This window comes from Babylonia areolata, chromosome 7 (genome assembly GCF_041734735.1).
Source record: "Babylonia areolata isolate BAREFJ2019XMU chromosome 7, ASM4173473v1, whole genome shotgun sequence".
Taxonomy (NCBI): Eukaryota; Metazoa; Mollusca; class Gastropoda; order Neogastropoda; family Buccinidae; genus Babylonia; species Babylonia areolata.
Genome location: NC_134882.1, coordinates 39,518,699 through 39,542,613, shown reverse-complemented (window position 1 = coordinate 39,542,613; position 23,915 = coordinate 39,518,699). Strand labels below are relative to the sequence as shown.

Below are 23,915 nucleotides of genomic sequence, written 5' to 3'. Positions count from 1 at the left end.
TGATGATTTTCTGACAGTCAGTTAACAGTGAGTCAATATATGATGATTTTCTGTCAATCAGTAAACAGTGAGTCAATATATGATGATTTACTGACAATCAGTAAATAGTGAGTCAACACGTGATGATTTATGGATCATCAGTAAACAGTGAGTCAATATATGATGATTTTCTGACAATCAGTAAACAGTGAGTCAACACATGATGATTTTCTGACAATCAGTAAACAGAGAGTCAACACATGATGATTTTCTGACAATCAGTAAACAGTGAGTCAACACATGATGATTTTCTGACAATCAGTAAATAGTGAGTCAACATGTGATGATTTGCTCACAATCAGTAAACAGTGAGTCAATATGTGATGATTTTCTGACAATCAGTAAACAGTGAGTCAATATATGATGATTTTCTGACAATCAGTAAACTGTGAGTCAACACATGATGATTTACTGACAATCAGTAAACTGTGAGTCAATATGTGATGATTTTCTGACAATCAGTATACTGTGAGTCAATATGTGATGATTCACTGATGATCAGTAAACACTGACATCAATATGCAATAATTAACTGACAATTAGTAAACTGACCAGTCAGTGAGCAATTTCAATCGACCAGTGAACAAGATAGAGTTAAAAAAAAACAAAAAACAAACACACGAAAACAGAGCAAGAATGGTAAAAATGCCAGAAGGTGAGTTATGGCAATAGAACTAAGTACACTTCTGTCGGCAGGCACGCACAAAAATCCAATTTGTCAGTGTATCACAGTATGACGAGATCTCATGACACGCACACACACACACACACACACACACTCTCTAACACAAACACGCACACACACACACATGCACACACACGCACACACACTCACACACATTCGCACACACACTTACACACATGAACACAAACACACACATGTGCCTCCTTACTGCACTGTTGTGAAATTCCTTGGATTGCAGTGAATTATTAAAGAAACTAAGTGGAAAGAAACACACACAAAAAAACACACCCCCAAAAAAACCTCTCCCAGCCCCATAGTATTTCAATGAAACAGACAAGTAAAAAAAAAAAATTTTTTTAAACCAAAAAAAACTGGGTCAGTGCAATATGCCCACAAATAATCCACTTGACCTTTCTGAAAAAAAACATAAAGAGGTAAGAGCAGTTTCTATCTGGTGTAGCAGTTTATTCATATCCCCCATTGCTTTTTTTACACCTGGGTAAAATCTGTCCAACCCTGATTAACCCCAGGATCTATGTGGACTAGCCTGGAATCACCCCCCCAGGGGGGAAACTTCGACCAGTCAGAAATGACCCCCAACCCCCTCCAGTTGGATTTGACCCCCCCCCCCCCCCCCCCAAGGATGTTTCAGTCATTCTACACAGGTTTGGCCCAGTAAGAACTGACCCCCCACCCCGTCCAGTTGGATCAGATCCCCCCCATAGGATGTTTCAGTCATTCTACACAGGTTTGGCCCAGTAAGAACTGACCCCCCACCCCCTCCAGTTGGATCAGATCCCCCCCCCCCCCCCCCCCCTAAACCCCCCACAGGACGTTTCAGTCATTCTACACAGGTTTGGCCCAGTAAGAACTGACCCCCCCACCCCCTCCAGTTGGATCAGACCCCCCCCCCAACCCCCCCACAGGACGTTTCAGTCATTCTACACAGGTTTGGCCAAGTCACAACTGACCCCCAAGCCCCTCCATTTGGATCTGATCCTCCCTAAAGGGCATTCAAGTCATTCTACACAGGTTTGGCCCAGTTAGACATGACCCCCTCCCCTTTCCAGTTGACAGGGGGAGGGAGGTATTTTAGCATGATCCATACAGACCTAACCCCCTTCCAGTTTAAGCTGAGGCCTACCTCTTCTTTAGTACGGTACATATATCATGCTGAGCAAGCAAGAATCAATGTTGCTTTTCCTCTCGAAAAATACATATTTTATGCACTGGTAATTTCTTGTCTTTCAATTTTTGCTGTTTGGATAGTTTCTCTTCCCCCCCGATCCTGTGTTTGATTCAGGCTTGGCCAGATTAACCTCTGGATCTTTACCAGCTTCACTTGAATGACACCCCCCCCACCCCCCGCCCGAGTAAATTTGGCCAGGTAAAACCTGACATCACCTCCCCCAGCTAGAGATTCAACCCCCAGTCGGGAAGAGGGCTGTTCACTCTAGTTCTTCAGCAAAGAGACCTGAAGCCTGACCCGAAAGCTGCCCCCCCGAAAGAAATGAGGCAGGAAGGGGTGGTGTGAAAGTAGTGGTGAGAGTGCAGGCAACGAAAATCCAGAGGGCAAACCTCCACAGACCACAAGAAAAATCCCCTTCCCTTCTATCTGTCAGCTTCGGATCCACTCTGTTTACGCATACCCAGATTCAAACACTCGACTGTTGGCCGCCGTTCTTTCTCTGTCTCTGGACCTTGCAATTGGAATGAACTTCCTCTTTCGCTTCACCAAGTCTCCACACTCAGTTCTTTCAAGTCTGGCCTTAAAACCCACCTCTTCCCAAAACAGCCTCCGTCCCCTGCCTCTTCCTTGTCTTCAGTTTCTCCAGTTTTAGAGTTATGCATGCGTGTGAATGACTGGTGCGAAAGCGCTTTGATTTGTCTCAGCACAAGATTCAGCGCTATATAAATACCATTATTATTATTATTATCTTGCAGTCAGGAGGGGAGGGTGTTGGGAGGGGGTAAGGGGGGGGGAAGGGGAGGGGTTGGGGGGGAGGGGAGGGGCGAGGGTTGAGGGAGGGGGGGGGTTCAGTACAAGCCAGTCCAGAAAGTCACCCTTGCTTGTTTTTCCGCCACATAGAGTAGCTGGCAGAGGGGGGTGTGGGGAAGGGGCTGATGCAAGGTAGCTTAACGCAAATGCAAACGCTCCCCTTATTTCCACCATGTTATAATGCGGAGGAAACAGAAAGGTGGGGAATGGGGGTGGGGGGTGGGGAGGGGGTCTGGGGGGGGGGAGGCGTGGGGTGACCAATACAAGTTAGGTAAGAGCTACAACTCTTTCTTTTTTTTCCCCGCGCAACACTGAGATGTGGAAGGAAGGGGTCAGTGCAACCTTGCCAAAAAATGACTCTTCCCCGTTACTCCTATCACACCGAAACAGGGAGAGGGCTGGGGTGGGGGGTCTGTACCAGCAAGTATAGAATGACCTCCTTCCCCCCCACCCCAACCCCCCCGCCCCCCCAACTTCCACCACATCATAATGTGGAGAAGTGTCAGCACAAGGTATAGCCCACACCTACTGCCTTCTGTTACTTTTGCCGTAATTTATTGCAGCGGGAAGGAGCTTCAAGTCTCCCCCACCTTTGCTTCTAGAGTCCACCCCTACCATTGTACTGTACCCATTCACAGGAAATGGTGGGGGTAGGGGGTCAGTAAGGCTGCCGCCCCTGCCCCTCTTCCTCTTCCAATAGCTTGGTTAAAACCACAGAAAGGGGGGTAACTTCCGAGTGGTGGGCGCTGGTCTTGACCAGCCACCACAAATGACCCCAGCGGTCATTCGAGACAAGCCCTGACTGACCCTGGAATAAAATTCAGCGACCAGGAAGGCTGAGGATGTTACACCTGGCATTGCAAGTAATAATAGCACATTTAAATGATGCTTTAAAAAAAAAAACCCTCTCAAAATGCTTTCAAATAATATGTCTGTCAGACAAAAAAAAAAAAAAAAAGCACACAAGAATTTACCAGCTGCCAGCACATCTCCTATAACCCCACCCCACCCCAACTCCCTCCCCAAAACAAAATCCCAAAATACTTTCTCACTACCACCACCACCCCCACCGCCCCCCCCCCTCCACACACACACACACACACACACACAACCCTCACAAACACATGGTATCATGATTTCCTCCTCCCGATCCTCACGTTTCTCTTGAAGTGTAGAGTAGTAACAGAAAGTAAAACGCACAACTCAAATTCAAATGAACGCCGTTCCAGAAAATCTAAGACACAATGGAGGACGGATAAGATCAAAAGAGATCAACACATAAGATCAGGAAATAGTAATATAACAGATGCAAAACTGACCTAGCATCACAAAATTGCTCATCACAGATCTTCTAAGTCCAAGGACATGAATGCTGCATTATGTCAAACCTGTCATGGAACACCCAAGACTTGATGCAATATCCCACATGAGCGACTGAAATCTACTTTGATCATGATTCCCATGCTTACTTTGTGTCAACAAACACTACTGAATCACAGAAATCACAAGTGTGTTTTTGGTCATGATTTCTGTGCTAACTTTGTGTCAACAAACACTACTGAATCACAGAAATCACAAGTGTGTTTTGGTCATGATTTCTGTGCTAACCTTTTTTTTTGTGGTTAACAGACTCTTGAGTTTAGTATCACAGACAAGTAAAGCAAAGTGTTAAGGTTCTCCACTCTATGGTTCCTTGCCACCTTTTTTTTTTTTTTTTCAAATGCTCAGTATCAAAACTTGAAACACAGCTGACCAGTTAGTTGTTGGGATCGTTGTAAGAAAGCCACAAGTCTTTGCAACAAAAAATGGAACGCTCTCAGAAAGGAAAGGAAAGGTTTCAAAGGTTCCCTGTCTGAGAAGTGTTTTCATGGAGTTTTACGAAATCCTCAAACTGTTCTGTCACATTTACTTATGCCAGTGTTATAGTATGCTTGAAGAAGCTGTCACTGCCAGGGTGATTCCCACAGTGGTACCACCGTGACTGTAACATTTCCCACTGTAACATTCCCTGCAGTGAAAACACTGCAAATTGTCAAAATTTCCCGCATTGGAAACACTACAGCTGTAACATTTGCCCAGTTTCTCTGAAAAGGTAACACTACAGCTGTAACATTTGCCCAGTTTCTCTGAAAAGGAAACACACTACAGCTGTAACATTTGTCCAGTTTCTCTGAAAAGGTAACACTGCAGCTGTAACATTTGCCCAGTTTCTCTGAAAAGGTAACACTGCAGCTGTAACATTTGCCCAGTTTCTCTGAAAAGGTAACACACTACAGCTGTAACATTTGCCCAGTTTCTCTGAAAAAGTAACACTACAGCTGTTAACATTTGCCCAGTTTCTCTGAAAAGGTAACACTGATATGCTGCAGCTGTAGCGGTTACCAGGAGATCAAACACGGTCACAATGAAATGGATGCTGTACGATCACAGACCCAACTGTCACAGTTCTCAGGGCACACTGGTTGATACAGGGAGAGTCTCCTGCACCCTCTGGGCAGGTGTCCACAAAGATTAGCTGTTGTGCTCGCAGGCAAAACACTCACCCGTAATCAATAAACAATCCTTCTTGAGCAAAAAACGTCAGTTCAGAAGCTGAAACACTCACAGCAAGGCATTCGACTACACTGGAAGATAACGGCGCCACGATCTTTTCACGGCACAGATGCTGAACCGGTATCACACACACGCGCTCAGAATACAGTCCCGGAGACCTAGGTGTTGCGTCTAGCGCTCTTGTTCTGATGTTTCCAGCTTTCTGTTTGGAGGTGCTGGCAGGTGTTATCCCCATTCCCCTGACCGCCTGGTTTCAACACGCAGGTTGCTGTGTTGCGCTGATCTCTCAGGTCTTGTTCATCAGCATTCGGAGGTCGAATGCCCAGACTGATGTCGACGCTTTGGGCTGGAGAACATGCTCAGTTCTGAAACACACAAGTTTGAGTTTTCTTTTCACTGCTGGATGAAAGAAGAATGAGAGGTATATAAAGAATTCAGAAAAAAAAATTTTTTTTAAAGAGTTTAAATTCTTCTTCTTCTCATTCAGACAGATGGACACCCCAGTCTCCGTAAAGAAGGCAGCTGTTTCTGATTTCTTGCCAACCTGTTTACACCCCCCCACCCCCCTCCCGCCCCCTTCTCCTTTCCTTCCACACACACACACGCACACACACACACACAACATACAGAGGGGGAAAACCGCTCTATAAGTGAATTACCATTATGCAGCAAGAAATCCACTTTCTGTCAGAGGATATCTTCTTCTTCTTCTTCTTCTGCGTTCATGGGCTGCAACCTCCACGTTCACTCGTATGCACACGAGTGGGCTTTTATGTGTATGACCGTTTTTACCCCGCCATGTAGGCAGCCATACTCCGTTTTCGGGGGTGTGCATGCTGGGTATGTTCTTGTTTCCATAACCCACTGAACGCTGACATGGATTACAGGATCTTTAACGTGCGTATTTGATCTTCTGCTTGCATATACACACGAAGGGGGTTCAGGCACTAGCAGGTCTGCACATATGTTGACCTGGGAGATCGGAAAAATCTCCACCCTTCACCCACCAGGCGCCGTCACCGTGATTTGAACCCGGGACCCTCAGATTGACAGTCCAACAATTTAACCACTCGGCTATTGCGCCCGTCTGTCAGAGGATATCAACATGCTACCACCAAAGCGTTGCTCTTGGTGAGCAAGAATTGCACAATACCTGAGAAAACAACAACAATAATGTAATGCATTGCGTTGTGTTGTGCTGCGTTGCGTTGCATTGTGTTGTATGGCATTGTATTTCTTTTTCTCACAACAGATTTCCCTGTGTGAAATTTGAGCTGCTGTCCCTGGGAGGGTGTGTCATCACATTGCAGCACCACCCTTGTTTTTTTTCTGTTTCAAAAGAGTATTTCTTTTACTATTAGATTTTTTTTTTACATAACTTTGCCAGGGGCAATGCTTTCATTACCACAGGTTCTTTAACGTGTGCGATGAGCATGCTGCAAATGGCACCTCAGTTTATTGTCTCATCAGAAAGACTAGCACCCAGACCACCACTCATGGGGCAGTAAAAACTGCAGTTCTTATACATGGGACACGAACCCGTGGACTGTGTCTCTCCACAAGATTCAGCGCTATATAAATACTATCATTATTATTATTACTCTCACTTCCAAGGTGGGTGCATACTTCCTCTGGACCACCACCCCACATTGCACAATAACACAACATGCATCACCCCTCTTCCCTTCTACACACACACACACACACACACACACACGCATGCACAAACACACACACACACACACTCACACACATACACACACACGCACACAAACACACACACACACACTCACACACACACAAGCACAAACACACTCACACACACACACACACACATATCGGGTGTCCCCCCCCAAAAAAGTAAACCGCTTTTTGACAAGTATTTTTCTCAGCGACAGAGAAACCGAATTCCTTGAAAATTTTCACACAGTAACCTTAGGGTATCATCAACAAGTCTGCAAAATATCTAAAAGTTTGGACGCAAATTATGCGAGTATTGTCAAGTTCAAAACAGCATGTAAAAAAAATCCAATAAACACCCACACCAGCCAGCTGATTTCCTGGCTCTCCCAGCTACTGGCACGCACCACCCCTGTCCCACTTTTAACTCTTGCTTGCAATCCTATGATCAGCTGCACAGAACGCGCTGTTTTTTTTTTTTTTTTGCTGCAAGTGCATGTGGGCGCTAAGAACAGATCTCAGTCTTCCTTGCTGGAGCCAAGAATTCGGCACAGCAATGTGTGAAACAAAACAAAACAAACAAACAAAAAAACCAAAAAAAAACCCAAACAAACCCGCACATGCTGGAAAAAATCTCGACGCAAATATAAGAGAACTATTTCGGAAGAGCATGATGTCTTTGAGCCACATGTAGATGCTACTTTCTTAAATCACTTTGGGATAAAAAGAAAAAAAACAACAAACAAAAAAACTATCATTACACCCAAAATTTCTCTCTGCTCCCCCAAACATTCAACAATTTGTCGTTCCAATATGATCCACTTGGAACATGCTATTTCTTCTCTGATTTATTGAAGCCTTTAAGAACAAGCTGCAACAGTGATTAAACTTAGTTGCATGCTTTTTTTTGTTGTTGTTTATTTTTGGTTGATTTCCCTTCTCTTGTGCTGGACTTTCAATCTTAGGCTCCTCATTTCAAATCTTAGTAATGGCACCTCATGGGTAAATGATGGGGATTTTTCCAATCTCCCAGGTCGACATATGTAGCAGACCTGCTAGTGCCTGAACCCCCTTCGTGTGTATACACACGCAAAAGATCAAATACACATGTTAAAGATCCTGTAATCCATGTCAGAGTTTGGTGGGTTATGGAAACAAGAACATACCCAGCATGCACACCCCCGAAAACAGAGTATGGCTGCCTACACAGTGCGGTAAATAAAGAAAACGGTCACACACGTAAAATGTTACATATTTGTCTGAGCGTGTATGCGTGCGTGCCTGAAATCTAGCTGAATGACACAGGAAATGAATGATGAGCGCCCAATCTCAGCCTCCAGCTGGCTCTACCCAGGTAGGCAGCCTGTTGTGCAAATGACCCCGTGTTTGTAAAGCGCTTAGAGCTTGGTCTCTGACCAAGGATAAGCACTATTTTATGTATCCATATCACATCATTATCATTGTCACTTTTTTTTTTCTTTTTTTTTTCTATGAATGCAGTTTGGGAAATTTCACAGTGGTATTAGAAAAAACAGATCCAGCACAGTCACTACAGCTTACCTTGCCTTGCAGTGCATGTGGACAGATGTGTGCATCCAGGATTTTTAGGTGTTCATTCACACCTGAGGAGCCCCATATATTGCTTCACTTAGCCATCCATCACGGCAACAAGAGACTTTATCAAATGAACACATGCTGCATCTTACCTTTCAACACCAGCGGGATGCAGTGAATCACTTCCTGAACTGGTCTGCCGCATGTCTCATGCTCTATGTGGTTATACTTGAAGTGTTCAATCAGACTCAGAGTACATCTAAATTGGTTTTTTTGTTTATTTGCATTTCACAACAACTGTATATTCAAATAGGAACTTTCATCTACTTTTTTTGTCAAAGAAAAAAAAAGAAAAAAAAGAAGAAAAAAGGTAGTGTAGGGTTTTGTTGTTAGCACAGCATAACTGTATATTCAAATACAAACTTTTGTATATTCAAATACAAACTTTTGTCTGCTTTTTCTATTCAAGAAAAAAAAGGAGGGTTAGGTCTTTAAAAAAAAAAAAAAAGAATCATTTTACTACTATTATTTTCTAAATCATAATTACCATTATTTACTGGGCCTCATCAAGCGCTTTCTTTGCACAGGAGCTTAATGAAGCCTTTCGTACACGAAAGTGTGTCTTCACAAGTGACTGAGAACGTTGATGTTTTTTACTTTTTGCATTCATTATCAGTTGTTTCGCTTGTCAGTTTAACGACTTCTCTTTTACGAAGTCCTTTAAGTAATTTCCTGTAACTGTATCTAGAGGTTTTTTGGGGTTTTTTTCTTCCAAATTTCACCCACATTTTTACCCTCATTTGCCCAATTTCCCCTAACCCTCCATTCATCCACATCTCCCACCCCTTCTAACCGATAATACTCAGATGTATTCATAAGTACTTTAACAAAATGTCTTCAATCACCGATATGTGTGACGGGACATTAAACAAAAATTCCTCCTTTCTTTGCACAGGAATGTGAGGTGGCTGTTCTTGCTGACTAGAACCAAACCAAAGCGTTATATTTGTTGACATGGCATTAAACTGTTTTCCACAAAAACTGGTCAATTTTCGAAAAAAAAAATTGGCCAGCAAAGTACGTTTGTTCAAGCAATGACTGTTTCTGAGTTGTTTCAGAAGCGGTCAAAACTTCCGTCAATAACATTCATCACCTGATCAACGAAAGCAGCCACAGAGGTACCAGAGAAGAAGACACAAGTGATGGCTGTAGTAATGAAGTAGTAATGAAGTAGTAATGAACAAGAAATGACTGGTCCAACCCAGTAAGTGACAAGTGTAACAGCTGAGTGGTTAACACACTGAACTGTCAGTCTGAGGCTCCTGGGTTTGATTACCCTTCGCTCCACCTGGTGGGGTCAGGGTGGAGATTTTTCCAATGTCTCAACCCCCCTCCCCACCCCCCCCACCCCCCATCCCCCCCCCCCCTCCCTTCAACAGATATGCAGACCTGCTAATGCCTGAAGCCTCTTCGTGTTTTATGCATGAAGAAGATCAAACATGGACGGTAGATATCCCGTAATCCGTGTCAGCATGCTAACCCCTGAAAACATGGTATGGTGGTCCATATGTGGAGAGTTTGCCGAGCGGTAATACGTCCACCTTGGAATCAAGAGAACCTGAACTTACTGGTTCAAATCACGCACTCGCCAGTGTTTTTCTCCCACTCCTCAAGAACTTGAGTAGTGGTCTGGACACTAGTCATTCAGATGAGACGATAAACTGCGGACATGTGTGCAACATGCGCTACAGCATACATAAAAGAACCCACAACAACAAAATGGTTGGCCTGGCAAGATTCTGCAGGAAATCTGCTTTGCTTTAAATACATTTGCAGACAGAAAAAATGTACAATAAATGGGTGGTGCTTCCAACTTAGTGTCATGCTCTCCCTGAGGAGAGCAGCCAGAATTTCACATGGAGAGATCTTATGTGACAGATGAATTACTACAATACAATACAATACAATACAATACAACACAATGCAATGCAACACAATATGATACAATACACTACGATACAATACAATACAACACAATGCAATGCAACACAATATGATACAATACAGTACGATACAATACAATACAACACAATGCAATGCAATGCAACACAATATGATACAATACACTATGATACAATACAATACAACACAACACAATGCAATGCAATGCAACACAATATGATACAATACACTATGATACAATACAATACAACACAACACAATGCAATGCAATGCAACACAATATGATACAATACAGTACAATACAATACAATACAACACAACGCAATGCAATGCAATGCAACACAATATGATACAATACAATACAATACAATACAACACAATGCAATGCAACACAATATGATACAATACAGTACGATACAATACAACACAATGCAATGCAATGCAACACAATATGATACAATACAGTACGATACAATATGATACAATACAACACAATGCAATGCAACACAATATGATACAATACAGTACGATACAATACAACACAATGCAATGCAATGCAACACAATATGATACAATACAGTACGATACAATACAACACAATGCAATGCAATGCAACACAATATGATACAATACAGTACGATACAATACAATACAATACAACACAACACAATGCAATGCAACACAATATGATACAACGCAACACAATACAATACAATACATGGCAGGGTAAAAACGGTCATACTTGTAAAGGTCCACTTGTACATAAAAGTGACCATGGGAGCTGACTCCAACAAAAGTAGCCGACGAAGAACAGCAGCCCACAGTGAGCACAGCAAACGCTAGGAGACTTCAACCCACCGTTTTGGTTTGCTTCCGGTCAGCAAGAACAGTATTCGAGAGGGCAGAGGGTGTGTCCTTTCAGTCAGATTAAAGTACATAAACAAAACTTTTCAACCAAAATAATGTGGTGTATGAATCTGCAATGAAAAAAATATATATACTGCATCCAATGTACTTACCGATGTATACTTCATATGCTTTCATTTTGTCTCAGAATCCCTTTTTTTTTTTTTTATTGTTTGCTTTTAAATATTCTTATACCTTACCTCGCATCAAGTCCCACATAGCGATTTCCTCAGAACTTTGTGTCATACATGTATTCAAATGAACATACGTTCTGCGACAAGCAAGTAGGATTAGCGGCAAACACCAAGCGCAGTCAGACACCTCAATGTTGCAAAGAAAGCCAAGTAAAAAGCAAGCGATTAAAAAAAAAAAGACCCATAGCCAAGTCAGCAGTAAATTGGAGGTTAAAAAAACAAACAAACAACAAAGCGACAAAACACACACACACACACCCTGAGCATTAGTGGCAGGGGTGTTGGGAAGCATACCAGGGGACTGCACTCTGTCCGACTCGTTGTTCTCCCACGAAAGGTTGCGCTCCCTTGGTTTGACATCGGAGGTGCTGACACGGCTATTTCTGAAAATACACCTTGGTTACATACGACATGAAGTGAATGGTTAAGTGTTAATACTACTACAAGAAACTGACTAAAAAAAAAAAAGAGGTTGTTTTTGAAAAAAAATTGTTTCATCACCATGCAGTTAATTTTTTTTAATCAGTTTGTAAATCAGTTGACTGCGTGGAAATATTCAACAACACAAAACAAAGAGAAAGAGAAACACAAACATACACACTCGCAGAGCATACACATACTCAGTGTGTGTTTCTCTGTGTGTGTGTGTGTGTGTGTGTGTGTGTGTGTGTGTGTGTGTGTGTGTGTGTGTGTGTGAGCATGTATGAGTGAGGTGAGTGAGTGAGTGTGTGTGTGTGTGTGTGTGAGAGAGAGAGAGAGAGAGAGAGAGAGAGACAGTGTGTGTGTGTGTGAGTATGTCTCTGTGTGTGATCTGTGTATGTGTCTCTGTGTGCTTATGTGTTAGTGTGGGCATGTATGAGAGAGAGAGAGAGAGAGAGAGAGAGAGAGTGTGCGTGTGTGTGTGAAAGAGAGAGGGAGAGAGAGAGAGGGAGAGAGAAAGAGAGAGAGAGTGCGTGTGTGTGTGAAAGAGAGAGAGGGAGGGAGAGAGATAGAGAGAGTGTGTGTGTGTGTGTGTGAGAAAAAGAGAGAGAGAGTGTGTGTGTGAGAGAGAGAGAGAAAGAGAAAGAGACAGGGAGAGAGAGAGAGAGAGAGAGGGAGAGAGAGAGGGAGAGAGACAGAGAGGGAGAGAGAGAGAGAGAAAGAGAGTGGGAGAGAGCATAAAGTGTGTGTGTGTGACACTGTCGCAAAGTGACACGACACCTGTCCAAACCCTTCACCCCAATCGACCACTGTCCCCAACAACAACAACAACAACAACACCGCAAACCATGACACTCCGCCCCTGCCCCTCACACACTACCTAAACTGAACACAGCAACCATCACCAGCACAGACATAAAACAAACTACTGATATCCGTAACGGTCATGAAACCACCACAGTGAGTAAGGGAGTAATTAAAAAACAGAAAAACAAGAGAGGCAAGGCCTTCAAGACTCACTTGTGATAAATTAAGCCCCCCTAGCATTAATTACAGAGTAATTTCCCTTTTTTTTTACTTTCTGCACCAAAACGTTTGCAAAATAAATAAAAATTCCATGCTTAGCAAAAGAAGTTCCTGTTTGAACAAAAAAATGATAATAATGACTCCTCTTGTTGTTGTGTCAGAATAAGAGGTCAAAGTGCCAAGTTTAGAGAATACAAAAAATATAAATATAACAGTAAATGCAGTTTGCATATAATTAGGCTTCTTTTTTTTTCTTTCTTTTTTTTTTGTGCCCATCCCAGAGGTGCAATATTGTTTTAAGCAAGATGACTGGAAAGAACTGAATTTTTCCTATTTTTATGCCAAATTGGGTGTCAACTGACAAAGTATTTGCAGAGAAAATGTCAATGTTAAAATTTACCACGGACACACAGACACAGGGAGACACACACACACACACACAGAGACAACCGAACACCGGGTTAAAACATAGACTCACTTTGTGTACACAAGTGAGTCAAAAAACACGTCTTGTCTATTACAAAACCGGCACTCATCTACAGTTGCTGCAAAAGCTTGGAAAGACAAGATGGACTGTTCAGGAAAAAAAAAAGTACAGAACTGGCAAGAATGTACCAGTCCCCTCTGTGCACTGGTACAGTAAGAGTTACTGCCCTTTTTGGGGGGGAGGAATAATAATAATAATAATAATAATAATGAATACTTATATAGCACACTATCCAGAAATCTGCTCTAGGTGCTTTACAAAAACGCTTTTGTTAACATAAAACATTACATCAATGTTACATACACACACCAAATTAAGACACCCCCCACCCACCCACCCACACACACACAATGCATAATACATTTTAACATACATGTGTATCTAACAGCTACCCTAACACATACGCACACATAGGCAGGCGCAAACTTACATAAACACACACACACACACTATACACATTCATATACATGCATATAGTTATGTACATATACATATGTATACACACATAGTCAAGCACAGCTAACGCAAAGGAAGTGGACCTGCCACAACTGAACTTATTGCTGAGGGAAAAGGTGAGTTCTGAGACGAGATTTAAAAGATGCGAGGGAATCAGAATGACGGATGTTATCAGGGAGCTTGTTCCATGTCTTTGGCGATTGAAAGGAAAACGATCTGTGTCCATAAGTCTTACCTCTGACCTGGAAGGGGAATGTGAGAGGTGAAGGGGGCAGCACCCAAGTTATTTGTATTTGTTATTTCTTTTTATCACAACAGATTTCTCTGTGTGAAATTCAGGCTGCTCTCCCCAGGGAGAGCATGTCGCTATACTACAGCGCCACCCATTTTTTTGTTGTTTTTATCCTGCAAGCAGTTTTATTTCTTTTTCCTATCAAAGTGGATTTTTCGACAAAATTTTGCCAGGAACAACCCTTTTGTTGTCGTGGGTTCTTTTATGTGAGCTAAGTGCATGCTGCACATGGGACCTCGGTTTATCGTCTCATCCGAATGACTAGCGTTCAGACCATCACTCAAGGTCTAGTGGAGGGGGAGAAAATATTTGCGGCTGAGCCGTGATTGGAACCAGCGCGCTCTGATTCTCTCGCTTCCTAGGTGGACGCGTTACCTCTAGGCCATCACTCCACATAGGCTGAAGTCAAACCAAAGCTGGATATGATGCAGGACCTACCATCCATCACATGGAAGACATGGAATTTCCCTGAAAAGGACTTTAAAAATTATTAAATTTCAGTAAAGCTAAGAAACAAGACGTGTACTGCACCCCTCAAACCATGAAACCTTCAACAGAATGAAGACCCAAGCAACTGAACAACAGAAAAATCCATTCAATGATACCTCAGAATGTGTGAACATGATCGAAGCCTGACTGAACGACAAAGGAAACGAATGATGAGCGCCTAAGAATAGCAGTCAGTCGGCTCTACGCAGGTAGACAGGATGCCGTGCAGATAAATGACTCTGTGCTGGTAAAGCGCTTCGAGTTTGGTCTCTGACCGAAGACAGGCGCTGTTTAAGTATCAATAATAATAATACTAACATGCCTCTGAGGGCATAAACTGAACTTGACTAACGTGTATCAGTGTCTGCACATTCCAGGTCACTCCTTGTGTTGCTGACACAGGATATATGAAGACAGCCAACAATGGCAAAGAAACAGAGAGAGACAATACACAGACAGACACAGAGATGCAGGTAAGGACACCAACATATCATATTCCAAGGGGTAGAAACCATGCAAAAAAAAAAAAAAAAAAAAGCAACAGACCAGTCAGTTCTCCAGAATAATGATAACCCTAAGAATGCACTGAGCTACAGATATAAAGATAACTGTATCAACAAATACACTGCTTGGCCTAATCAGGCATATGAAAATAAAAAGGTTAAAAGGTCCAATAAACCTTTTACAGCAACCAGGGCAGTGAATTCATCTCTACTATGTTTGAGGCTCAACATAGGCTCAGCCAAATCCTCTCCTTCCGCCGTTTCAACTCAATCGAGTCAAAGACACAACCACGCGCCATGCACCCAGAAAAATCACAAAAAGATTAACCCAGATACTCAGACAAATTAGTGATCAAGAGAAAGTGCAAAAACATAAAAGGTTTATAAATATTCTTAACTTGAAGTTCTGTGTGGATGCAGATATAAGTATAACTACTTCACAGTCCATGCAAAAAGGTCAACAGCCCCAAGAAAAATAGATGTTTGTGATGCTGGTCACCGCTCTATTCTAGTCAATATTCTAATGACACATCGAGCTCCCTGGCATCCGTTTGAAACATTAAAAAAAACCCATCTTCTTCAACCAAGCCTTGTTCTAACACTAATTCATCATTTTTTCAACAGTCTAAAACACTGAGTCGATCAACTAGCCGCCATCTCACCTAATACATCCAGTCTAAATCTAGACTTCGGTGAGTTAGGTCTTTTTTTTCACATACTCCAACAGTCACAATCAAGGGAGGAAAATCCATTTAAAACCATAAAACTGTCATTTACGAACATATGTTACCTCCCTTAAACTGTTACAGTCTCAGATTTATATGCTACAATGTAAGCAGATCAGCTATGACGTTAAGGTCATGCTCCATGTATAGAAACGCACAACAGTATTATTGACTTCAGGGGGGACACGGCAGTGCAAAAGAGACCAAAATGATGATTTTTCATGATTTGGGTTTTTGATGGATTTTGATTCTTGAACATCTCTTCTATCATATGCATAAGTTTTTCCACTGTAAAGATGTCTTTAACAATGAAAAAATTGCCAATAAAGATTGCTTGCTGAATCACATAAGTGTTTATTTTGTTCAATTTCGACACAAGTCGTGAAACATACCTTGGACTTGCTCAATGATGAGTAAACCTACAACCATGAGACTTTGCACGATTGTTTTATGACATGTTACTGAAGTTTTGTCGTGAGTATGTATGAAAATATTCTCTGGGTTTTACTTCAAAGCAGTTCCAATCTTTTTACCCATTGCAAATTTTGAGGATTTCGCGATTCCCAAAATTTCAAAAATTCATAAAAAGTACAATAATTGAAGAATCAACACAATCTCACGTGAAAATGAAGATAATGTCATTGTGTATCAAGTCCACATAACAAAAAGTGTCTGCATGCACCACATGGACCACAAACCCGATTTCTTTGATACATTGTTTGGTGGCCATGTTGATTTGTTTCCATAGCAACAGGTATTCACAGAAATCTAAGAACACTTTTTTTGTGATCCACAAGTGATGATACACCTAGTAGACAAAAAAAAAAGAAAAAAAAAAAAGAGAGAGAGATAGAAATAAAAAGTTGTTTATTTGACTGTAGTGTCTGGCCTTAACCATCCCCGGCTGAAGTCAGGTACCCATTCACACTGGTGAACGCTGCATCAGAAGTCCAATGTCTAACCAATGCTGCCACGACACCTCCAGCAAATTACCTGTCGATACAAAGTCAGACTCCGACAACACCTTTCATTTTACTGCTTCCTGTGACAAAGACCTCACTAGTTTCAGTATGTTAGAAAAGAAAGCGATAAGTGAATAAGCTCCGACAGCAAAGAAGACAAAGAAAAATGTGCTCCGACAGCAAAGAAGACCAAGAAAAATGTGCTCCGACAGCAAACAAGACAAAGAAGAATGTGCTCCGACAAAAATGTGCTCCGACAGCAAAGAAGACCAAGAAAAATGTGCTCCGACAGCAAACAAGACAAAGAAGAATGTGCTCCGACAGCACAGAAGACAAAGAAAAATGTACTCCGACAGCAAAGAAGACAAAGAAAAATGTGCTCCGACAGCAAAGAAGACAAAGAAAAATGTGTTCCGAAGACAATGTGTTCTGAAAGCACAAAAAGCAACAACAAACTTTTTTTTTTAAAACAAGACTGAAGTCCACCACCTACATCCTGTTTGCAGCTAGTCCCGTGGTCGATTCCCAACTAAAGAATTAAAAAAAATTAAAATAAAATAACAACTCACCCATTTCTATTAACTAATAAATAGCCGGATTTTCAGCCGACTACCAGACAGAAAAAGAAAAGAAAAAGTTTTGCTCTGTGGACAGAACAGATTCTGATGCATCCAGTAATGGTCTAAGGGAATTAACTACGGTCGAAGGGAAATAACCATGTATGTCATGACAGACTACTCTTTCAAGCAAACACAATTCTGTATCTCTTTGGTAACAATCACTATCTGGTAGCATGCCAGCGAACATAGTCTACATAAATAACTTGTGGAAACATTCAGTATAAATATTTTGTACATGGAGAGTAAAACAAAAACAAAAATAAAACGAATCCTGCTTCACATTATAAGATAGGATGTGTGCATGCAATTTGAAAACCCAGCAAACAAAAGCATGTTCATAAACCATGCATAAGTCTTTGGCTTGAGCCAGTCCTTTTAATACCACTGCTACTAACAGTATTATATTTCATTCATTTATTTATCCATTGCAAGCGTCTTTGCAGAGTTACCTTCAAAATGACAAAAGTTCTTCGCATGGTCTTGTTTTAATTGCACAACCCTGCTGTGAAAGTGTCATACTCAGAAACATTTCAAGCACTGTTTAGGTTGTTTTTGTTTGTTTTGTTTGTTTGTGTGTCGTTGTTTTTTAAATCTAAGTTTCTCGTCATGGTTTCTTTTGCCCTATATGAATAATGAAGTGTACACACTATCATTTTTCTTTTGCCCCATATAAATAATGTGGTGTACATACTATCATAAGTGCACATTTCAAAAACTTTAGCTCAATGTTTTAATGTTTTCAGAGCTATGTTGTACAGTCTTAGAACAAACAAAATCTGTTTAAACCAAATAATGAAATTAAACATTACATACACTGGGAAAAGCTAGTCGCATCCAGCAGATTCAAGCAACATGTGATTCTTATAGTAAAAAAAACAACAAGAAACAAACAAAAAACCCTTTTGAAAGCAAAATCAGAGCCTCTGGCAATGCAAAAAAATATCTGAAACAGGCAAACCGATTTCTGAAGAGGAAATAGTAAGTTTGTGTGTGTGTGTTGTTGTTGTTTTAAAGCAGGATTTTTACACACTGATACACTCACTCATTAATAAGAACAGCAAGCATATGTGCAAAAGTACACACACACATGTGTGTGTATGTGTGTGTGTGTGTGTGTGTGTGTGTGTGCACGCGCACACATACGCATACATACACACAGACATAGACACATCACACACACACACACCCACACACACACACACACATGCAAACATCCACACAGTTACAAACTCCCACACAAACACATTCACCAATAATGCCCCCTCTCAATATTCATTTCTCCGTGGTCCCCCAAACAAAAACAAAAGTAAGTCTGACAGGTGGAAAATACCTACACAGCGAAAGTGTGTCTTCACAAGTGACTGAGAACGTTGATGTTTTTGACTTTTTGCATTCATTATCAGTTGTTTCGCTTGTCAGTTTAACAACTTCTCTTTTACAAAGTCCTTTAAGTAATTTCCTGTTACTGTATTTAGAGGGGTTTTTTTGTTTGTTTTGTTTTTCTTCCAAATTTCACCCACATTTTTACCCTCATTTGCCCAGTTTCCCCCAACCCTCCACTCATCCACATCTCCCACCCCTTCTAACCGATAATACTCAGATGTATTCATAAATACTTTAACAAAATGTCTTCAATCACCGATATGTGTGACGGGACATTAAACAAAAATTCCTCCTCCTTTGGTCTCACTGCCAAAATGCTAACAGTGCTAAAACATTTATGTGATCATGTTTTAATAATCACTATGAACCAAATCATCAAAACTCAGGGTACTCTACCCCTTCAAATGTGCGGAAAATATCACTAGTGTGTTTTTACGCCTTTATACAGCTGCTAGATCTTCTAAAAACTGATATCATCATTCAGTAAAAGATGCTAATATTTGTTAGTCTTCATTCACCTTAAAAACATTTTCTTAAAAAAAAGTCCTTATATATAGTTGCCTTTATCTTCTGTGAAGATACAAAGTTTCAAAGTGTTAAGATTAAAAGTCACAGATACAAATTTGTTTTGACAGGTTTCTGTGAAGATACAAAGTTTAATTAAACATGTCAAGAATTCAAGTCACAGAACAGGCTTTCTTTGATAAGTTTCTGTAAGGATACAAAATTCAAAAGTGTTAAAGATTCAAACAAAGTTGCAGGACATGTTTGCGTTGATAAGTTTCTGTGGACATACAAAGTTTAGAAGTGTTAGAATTCAAAGTCACAGAACATTCGCCCTTTTTGCTAAACCTGTTCTGGAAAATGAAAGAGTGATGTACACAAACATGCACGCAAATCTTCACAGCTATGGATGTAGTTTCAGTCTGGTTTTGGCCAATGTCCCATTTATATCATTCTCCTGCATCAAAGCCAGTAACTTTTCTCTGACTATATTAACATCTGATATCAAATATTTTCTGTTGTGTGTGTATGTATAATTTTTCTTCTCCATTCTATGCACTCCCCCTATTCCATATACAATTACTGACTCACTTGTAACTACTAAGAAGGAAGGGGCACTTTTGTGTTTGAGTGTACGTGCATGTATCTCTGTGTGTGCGTATGTGTGTGTGTGTGTGTGTGTGTGTGTGTGTGTGTGTGTCTGTGTCTGTGTCTGTGTGTCTGTATGTGTCTTTGTCTGTGTGTCTGTACGTGTATGTGAGTGTATGTGTGTGTGTGTGTGTGTGTGTGTGTGTGTGTTAAGTGTATGTGTTGCATGTGCATGTGTGTGTGTGTTGCATGTGTATGTGTGTGTGTATGTGTTGCATGTGTGTGTATGTATGTGTATGTGTTGCATGTGTGTATGAGTGTGTGTATGTGTTGCATGTATATACATGTGTGTGTGTGTGTGTGTGTGTGTGTGTGTATGTGTGTGTGTGTGGTGTGTGCATGCATGTAATCCTTTACTTGATGACACATACAAAGGCTGTACGAAAAAAAAAAGAGCTAAAAGTGGAGATAAGAAAAAGTATAACAAAAAATTACAGTCATTTTATACACTGAAGTAGGATTGGAAATGCAGTTACTACATGGAGAAGACCAGTAAGACTCAATTCTACAGGTCAACTAATGTTACCAATAGCAAAGAGTGAAAGCAATTTCCATTGAAACCTTTCCACAGTTTGAACGAAAACTAAATGGTAAGATAAACATGATAGAATACATATCACAGATTAGACAAGCTTTTAAATTCAAGACGAATTTTTGTGTTAAACATAATAAGATGTGATATAAAGTGTACACAGACAATTTCTGAAATGCTTATTTTTCTGTTATTCACAAACCTAAAGCTCCCCCCCAAAAAACGAAATATAACACTCTCATCGTTTTTTTAAAAGCAGGTCTGGAAAGCATGCACGGTACAAAAGCCAAATGACTGAAAACAAAACACAAAAAAACAACAACTCACAAAACAACCAAAACCCCCCAAAAAGACACACAAAAAACAAAAACAAAAACAAAAAAAGTGCCAACAACACACACCTGGAACTAAAGAGATCCGTTTCAGACGGCTGCCGAGCCTCAAACTTCCCAGAATGCTTCGACCCTTTGGGGCCTGAGCGCCCCCCATTGGAATCGTGCACACAGTACCACAGGTCTCCGCCTGAGTTCATGGCACCTGCCTGTAACTCCTCCCCGGGGTCAGCAGTAGCAGTAGGAACAACATACCCTTCAAAGCTGCTCTCAAGCGCGTGCGGCGGTGCCGTGTCCGACTCGTAGTGCTTGCGTGACGCGTTGCCGGCGTGTCGGTGCGCGACGTGTGTTGCGCCCTTGCCATGGGGGCGCTCTGCTGAGGGGTGTCGACCTGCAGCAGCGTCGCCACCAGCGTCAGTGTCATCGCCCACGTCTTCCCTGCCAGGACAATGCGTAAGTGGTGTTTGTTAAAAAAAAAAAACAAGAGAGGCAAGGCCTTCAAGACTCACTTGTGATAAATTAAGTCCCCTAGCATTAATTACAGAGTAATTTCCCTTTTTTACTATCTGTACCAAAACGTTTGCAAAATGAATAAAAATTCCATGCTTAGCAAAAGAAGTTCCTGTTTGAACAAATAATGATAATAATGGCTTCTCTTGTTGTTGTGTCAGAATAAGAGGTCAAAGTGCCAAGTTCAGAGAATACAAAAAATATAACAGTAAATGCAGTTTGCATATAATTAGGCTTCTTTTTTTTGTTTTTGTTTTTTGTGCCCATCCCAGAGGTGCAATATTGTTTTAAACAAGATGACTGGAAAGAACTGAATTTTTCCTATTTTTATGCCAAATTTGGTGTCAACTGACAAATTATTTGCAGAGAAAATGTCAATGTTAAAGTTTACCATGGACACACAGACACACGGACACACACACACACACACACACACACACACAGACAACCGAACACCGGGTTAAAGCATAGACTCACTTTGTTTACACAGGTGAGTCAAAAAAGAAAGAAAAAAGGTATCGCTGGTGTTCAATTATTGTCGTAATAATACTGGGTGTTCATGACGCACTCTACCTCTACTGCACAGGGGCGCTGTAACGCCAACAGTTACCATCAATACAGGGGGAAAGAACAGTTACAAAAACTAACAACACTGGGCACTAAAAACAAGACTTACATGCATGGCAAATGGACTGTGTCAATGACAAAGTGCACACACACACAGCACACACATATGCACATGCACACACACAAACATGCACGCGCACACACACACAATGACAAAGTGCACACACACACATATGCACATGCACACACACAAACATGCATGCGCACACACACACAATGACAAAGCGCACACACACACAGCACACACACACACACACACACATGCACATGCACACACACAAACATGCATGCGCACGCACACACGTATGCGCATGCACACAGACACACACACACACACACGTGCACACACACACACACACACACATGCACACACACACTCACACACACCACACTACAGATCCATGACAGCAAACCTGTACATTCTCAGGCCAGACTTGAACTGCCATTCTGATTCAGCACTACAAATTTGCTAGGAAAAATTAATTCCAGGTGACAGGACCAAAGGACGAAATGGAATGCTGTCCTTGTAACATCTTTTCACAATGGGCACAGAAAATATAGGAACAAGCAGATGGTCGCAATGAACCGGATGGAACATAATCATGAACAAGGTCAAATACTGAAGGGACATACCAAAAACAGTATTGAAAACAAGTACTGAAACACATGAAGGAAAGTTTTGTAATCCATTCTTCTGAACGACAGGAAGCCAGTGGAGTTGAACCAACGGGGGGTGTGTGGGGGGGTTTAGTGTGGGTTTTTCTTGGAAGCCTTGAAGACAAGGCAAACGGCAGCATTCTGAAACTTCCAAAGTTTATCAATCAAAAGTTGGGGAGAATCAGCAAGAAGTGAGCTCCTGTAATTAAGGCGGGAAAGAATAAATAAAGTGATCAGATTTTTTGGTTGCTTCAATGGTGAACGACATGGCTGAAAGGTGATTCCTGGTGTGCACTTTGTTTTTTTTATATATCTCTCAGCTTGGGCAGAATATTTGTTGTTCTGTTGTTTTTTTTTGGTTTTGGGTTTTTTTTGTTGTTGTTGGGTTTTTTTGTATACTCAGACTTTTTTCCCTATTATATTCTCTGACTAGACTAAGCTTTCAATATCTTCCTCATCGTTCTCACCATCACTTTACAAAGCAGAAAATGAATCTAGAATTATCACTGGCATTCTCTAACTAGACTGATGAGGAAAACAGCCCCTCTGGCCTCTAACCCCTCCCCCCCTCCAGGGTGCCATACAGTTTGGCTTCCACTGCTGTCGGTGTTGGCCAGTACCACCCCCCCCCCCTCCCCCCGACACGCCCCCTCCCCACGCCCACCAGACTGCCCACAAACCGACCCCTCCCTCCCACCCTCCCCGATACTCACATGTCCAGAACAGGGAAGAGATGGGAGTAGTCTGTTTCTTTCCTGGTCTCCTCCATGATCCTCTGTATCTGGTACTGCTCCTGTTGTCACACACACACACACACACACACACACACACACACACACACACACACACAACCATTTGCACAACCACACACACACACAAAATGTTCAGATGTTTTTGCCTACAGTTACTGTAGAAGTCACAACTGCTTATAAAATGATTTTCACCTTGAACCACGTTAAAACATTCACATGCGTAATTCAAATTACATTCGAATGTTCCCCTGAAAAATGATCCATTCATTGGGAGCAAACCGAACCGTAATTTTATCAAGCAGTCTCTAAAACACTTTTTATCCACAAAGTCAAAATATTGCTCACATTCGAGAGAGAAACAGAGAGACAGACAGAGAAACAGACAGAGAGACAAAGAGACAGAGGGAGAGACAGCACG

General features: G+C 41.5%; 1 protein-coding gene across 6 annotated transcripts in view; it reads right to left on the bottom strand.

Moving 5' to 3' along the window:
• Positions 1-4,168: 4,168 nt before the first annotated feature.
• Positions 4,169-23,915, bottom strand: part of LOC143284025 (anoctamin-7-like) — an 88,727-nt gene continuing 68,980 nt past the window's right edge. For 3 of the 6 annotated variants that reach the window (XM_076590574.1, XM_076590577.1, XM_076590575.1), the window contains 4 exons: positions 23,459-23,538; positions 21,021-21,389; positions 11,831-11,955; positions 4,169-5,641 (listed from right to left, as the gene is read on the bottom strand). In XM_076590574.1, coding sequence (XP_076446689.1) covers positions 5,577-5,641; positions 11,831-11,955; positions 21,021-21,389; positions 23,459-23,538 — 639 coding nt within the window. In that variant the 3' untranslated portion in view covers positions 4,169-5,576. The remainder of the gene's footprint in view (positions 5,642-11,830; positions 11,956-21,020; positions 21,390-23,458; positions 23,539-23,915) is intronic. The other 3 variants (XM_076590578.1, XM_076590579.1, XM_076590580.1) reach the window with 3 other exon arrangements.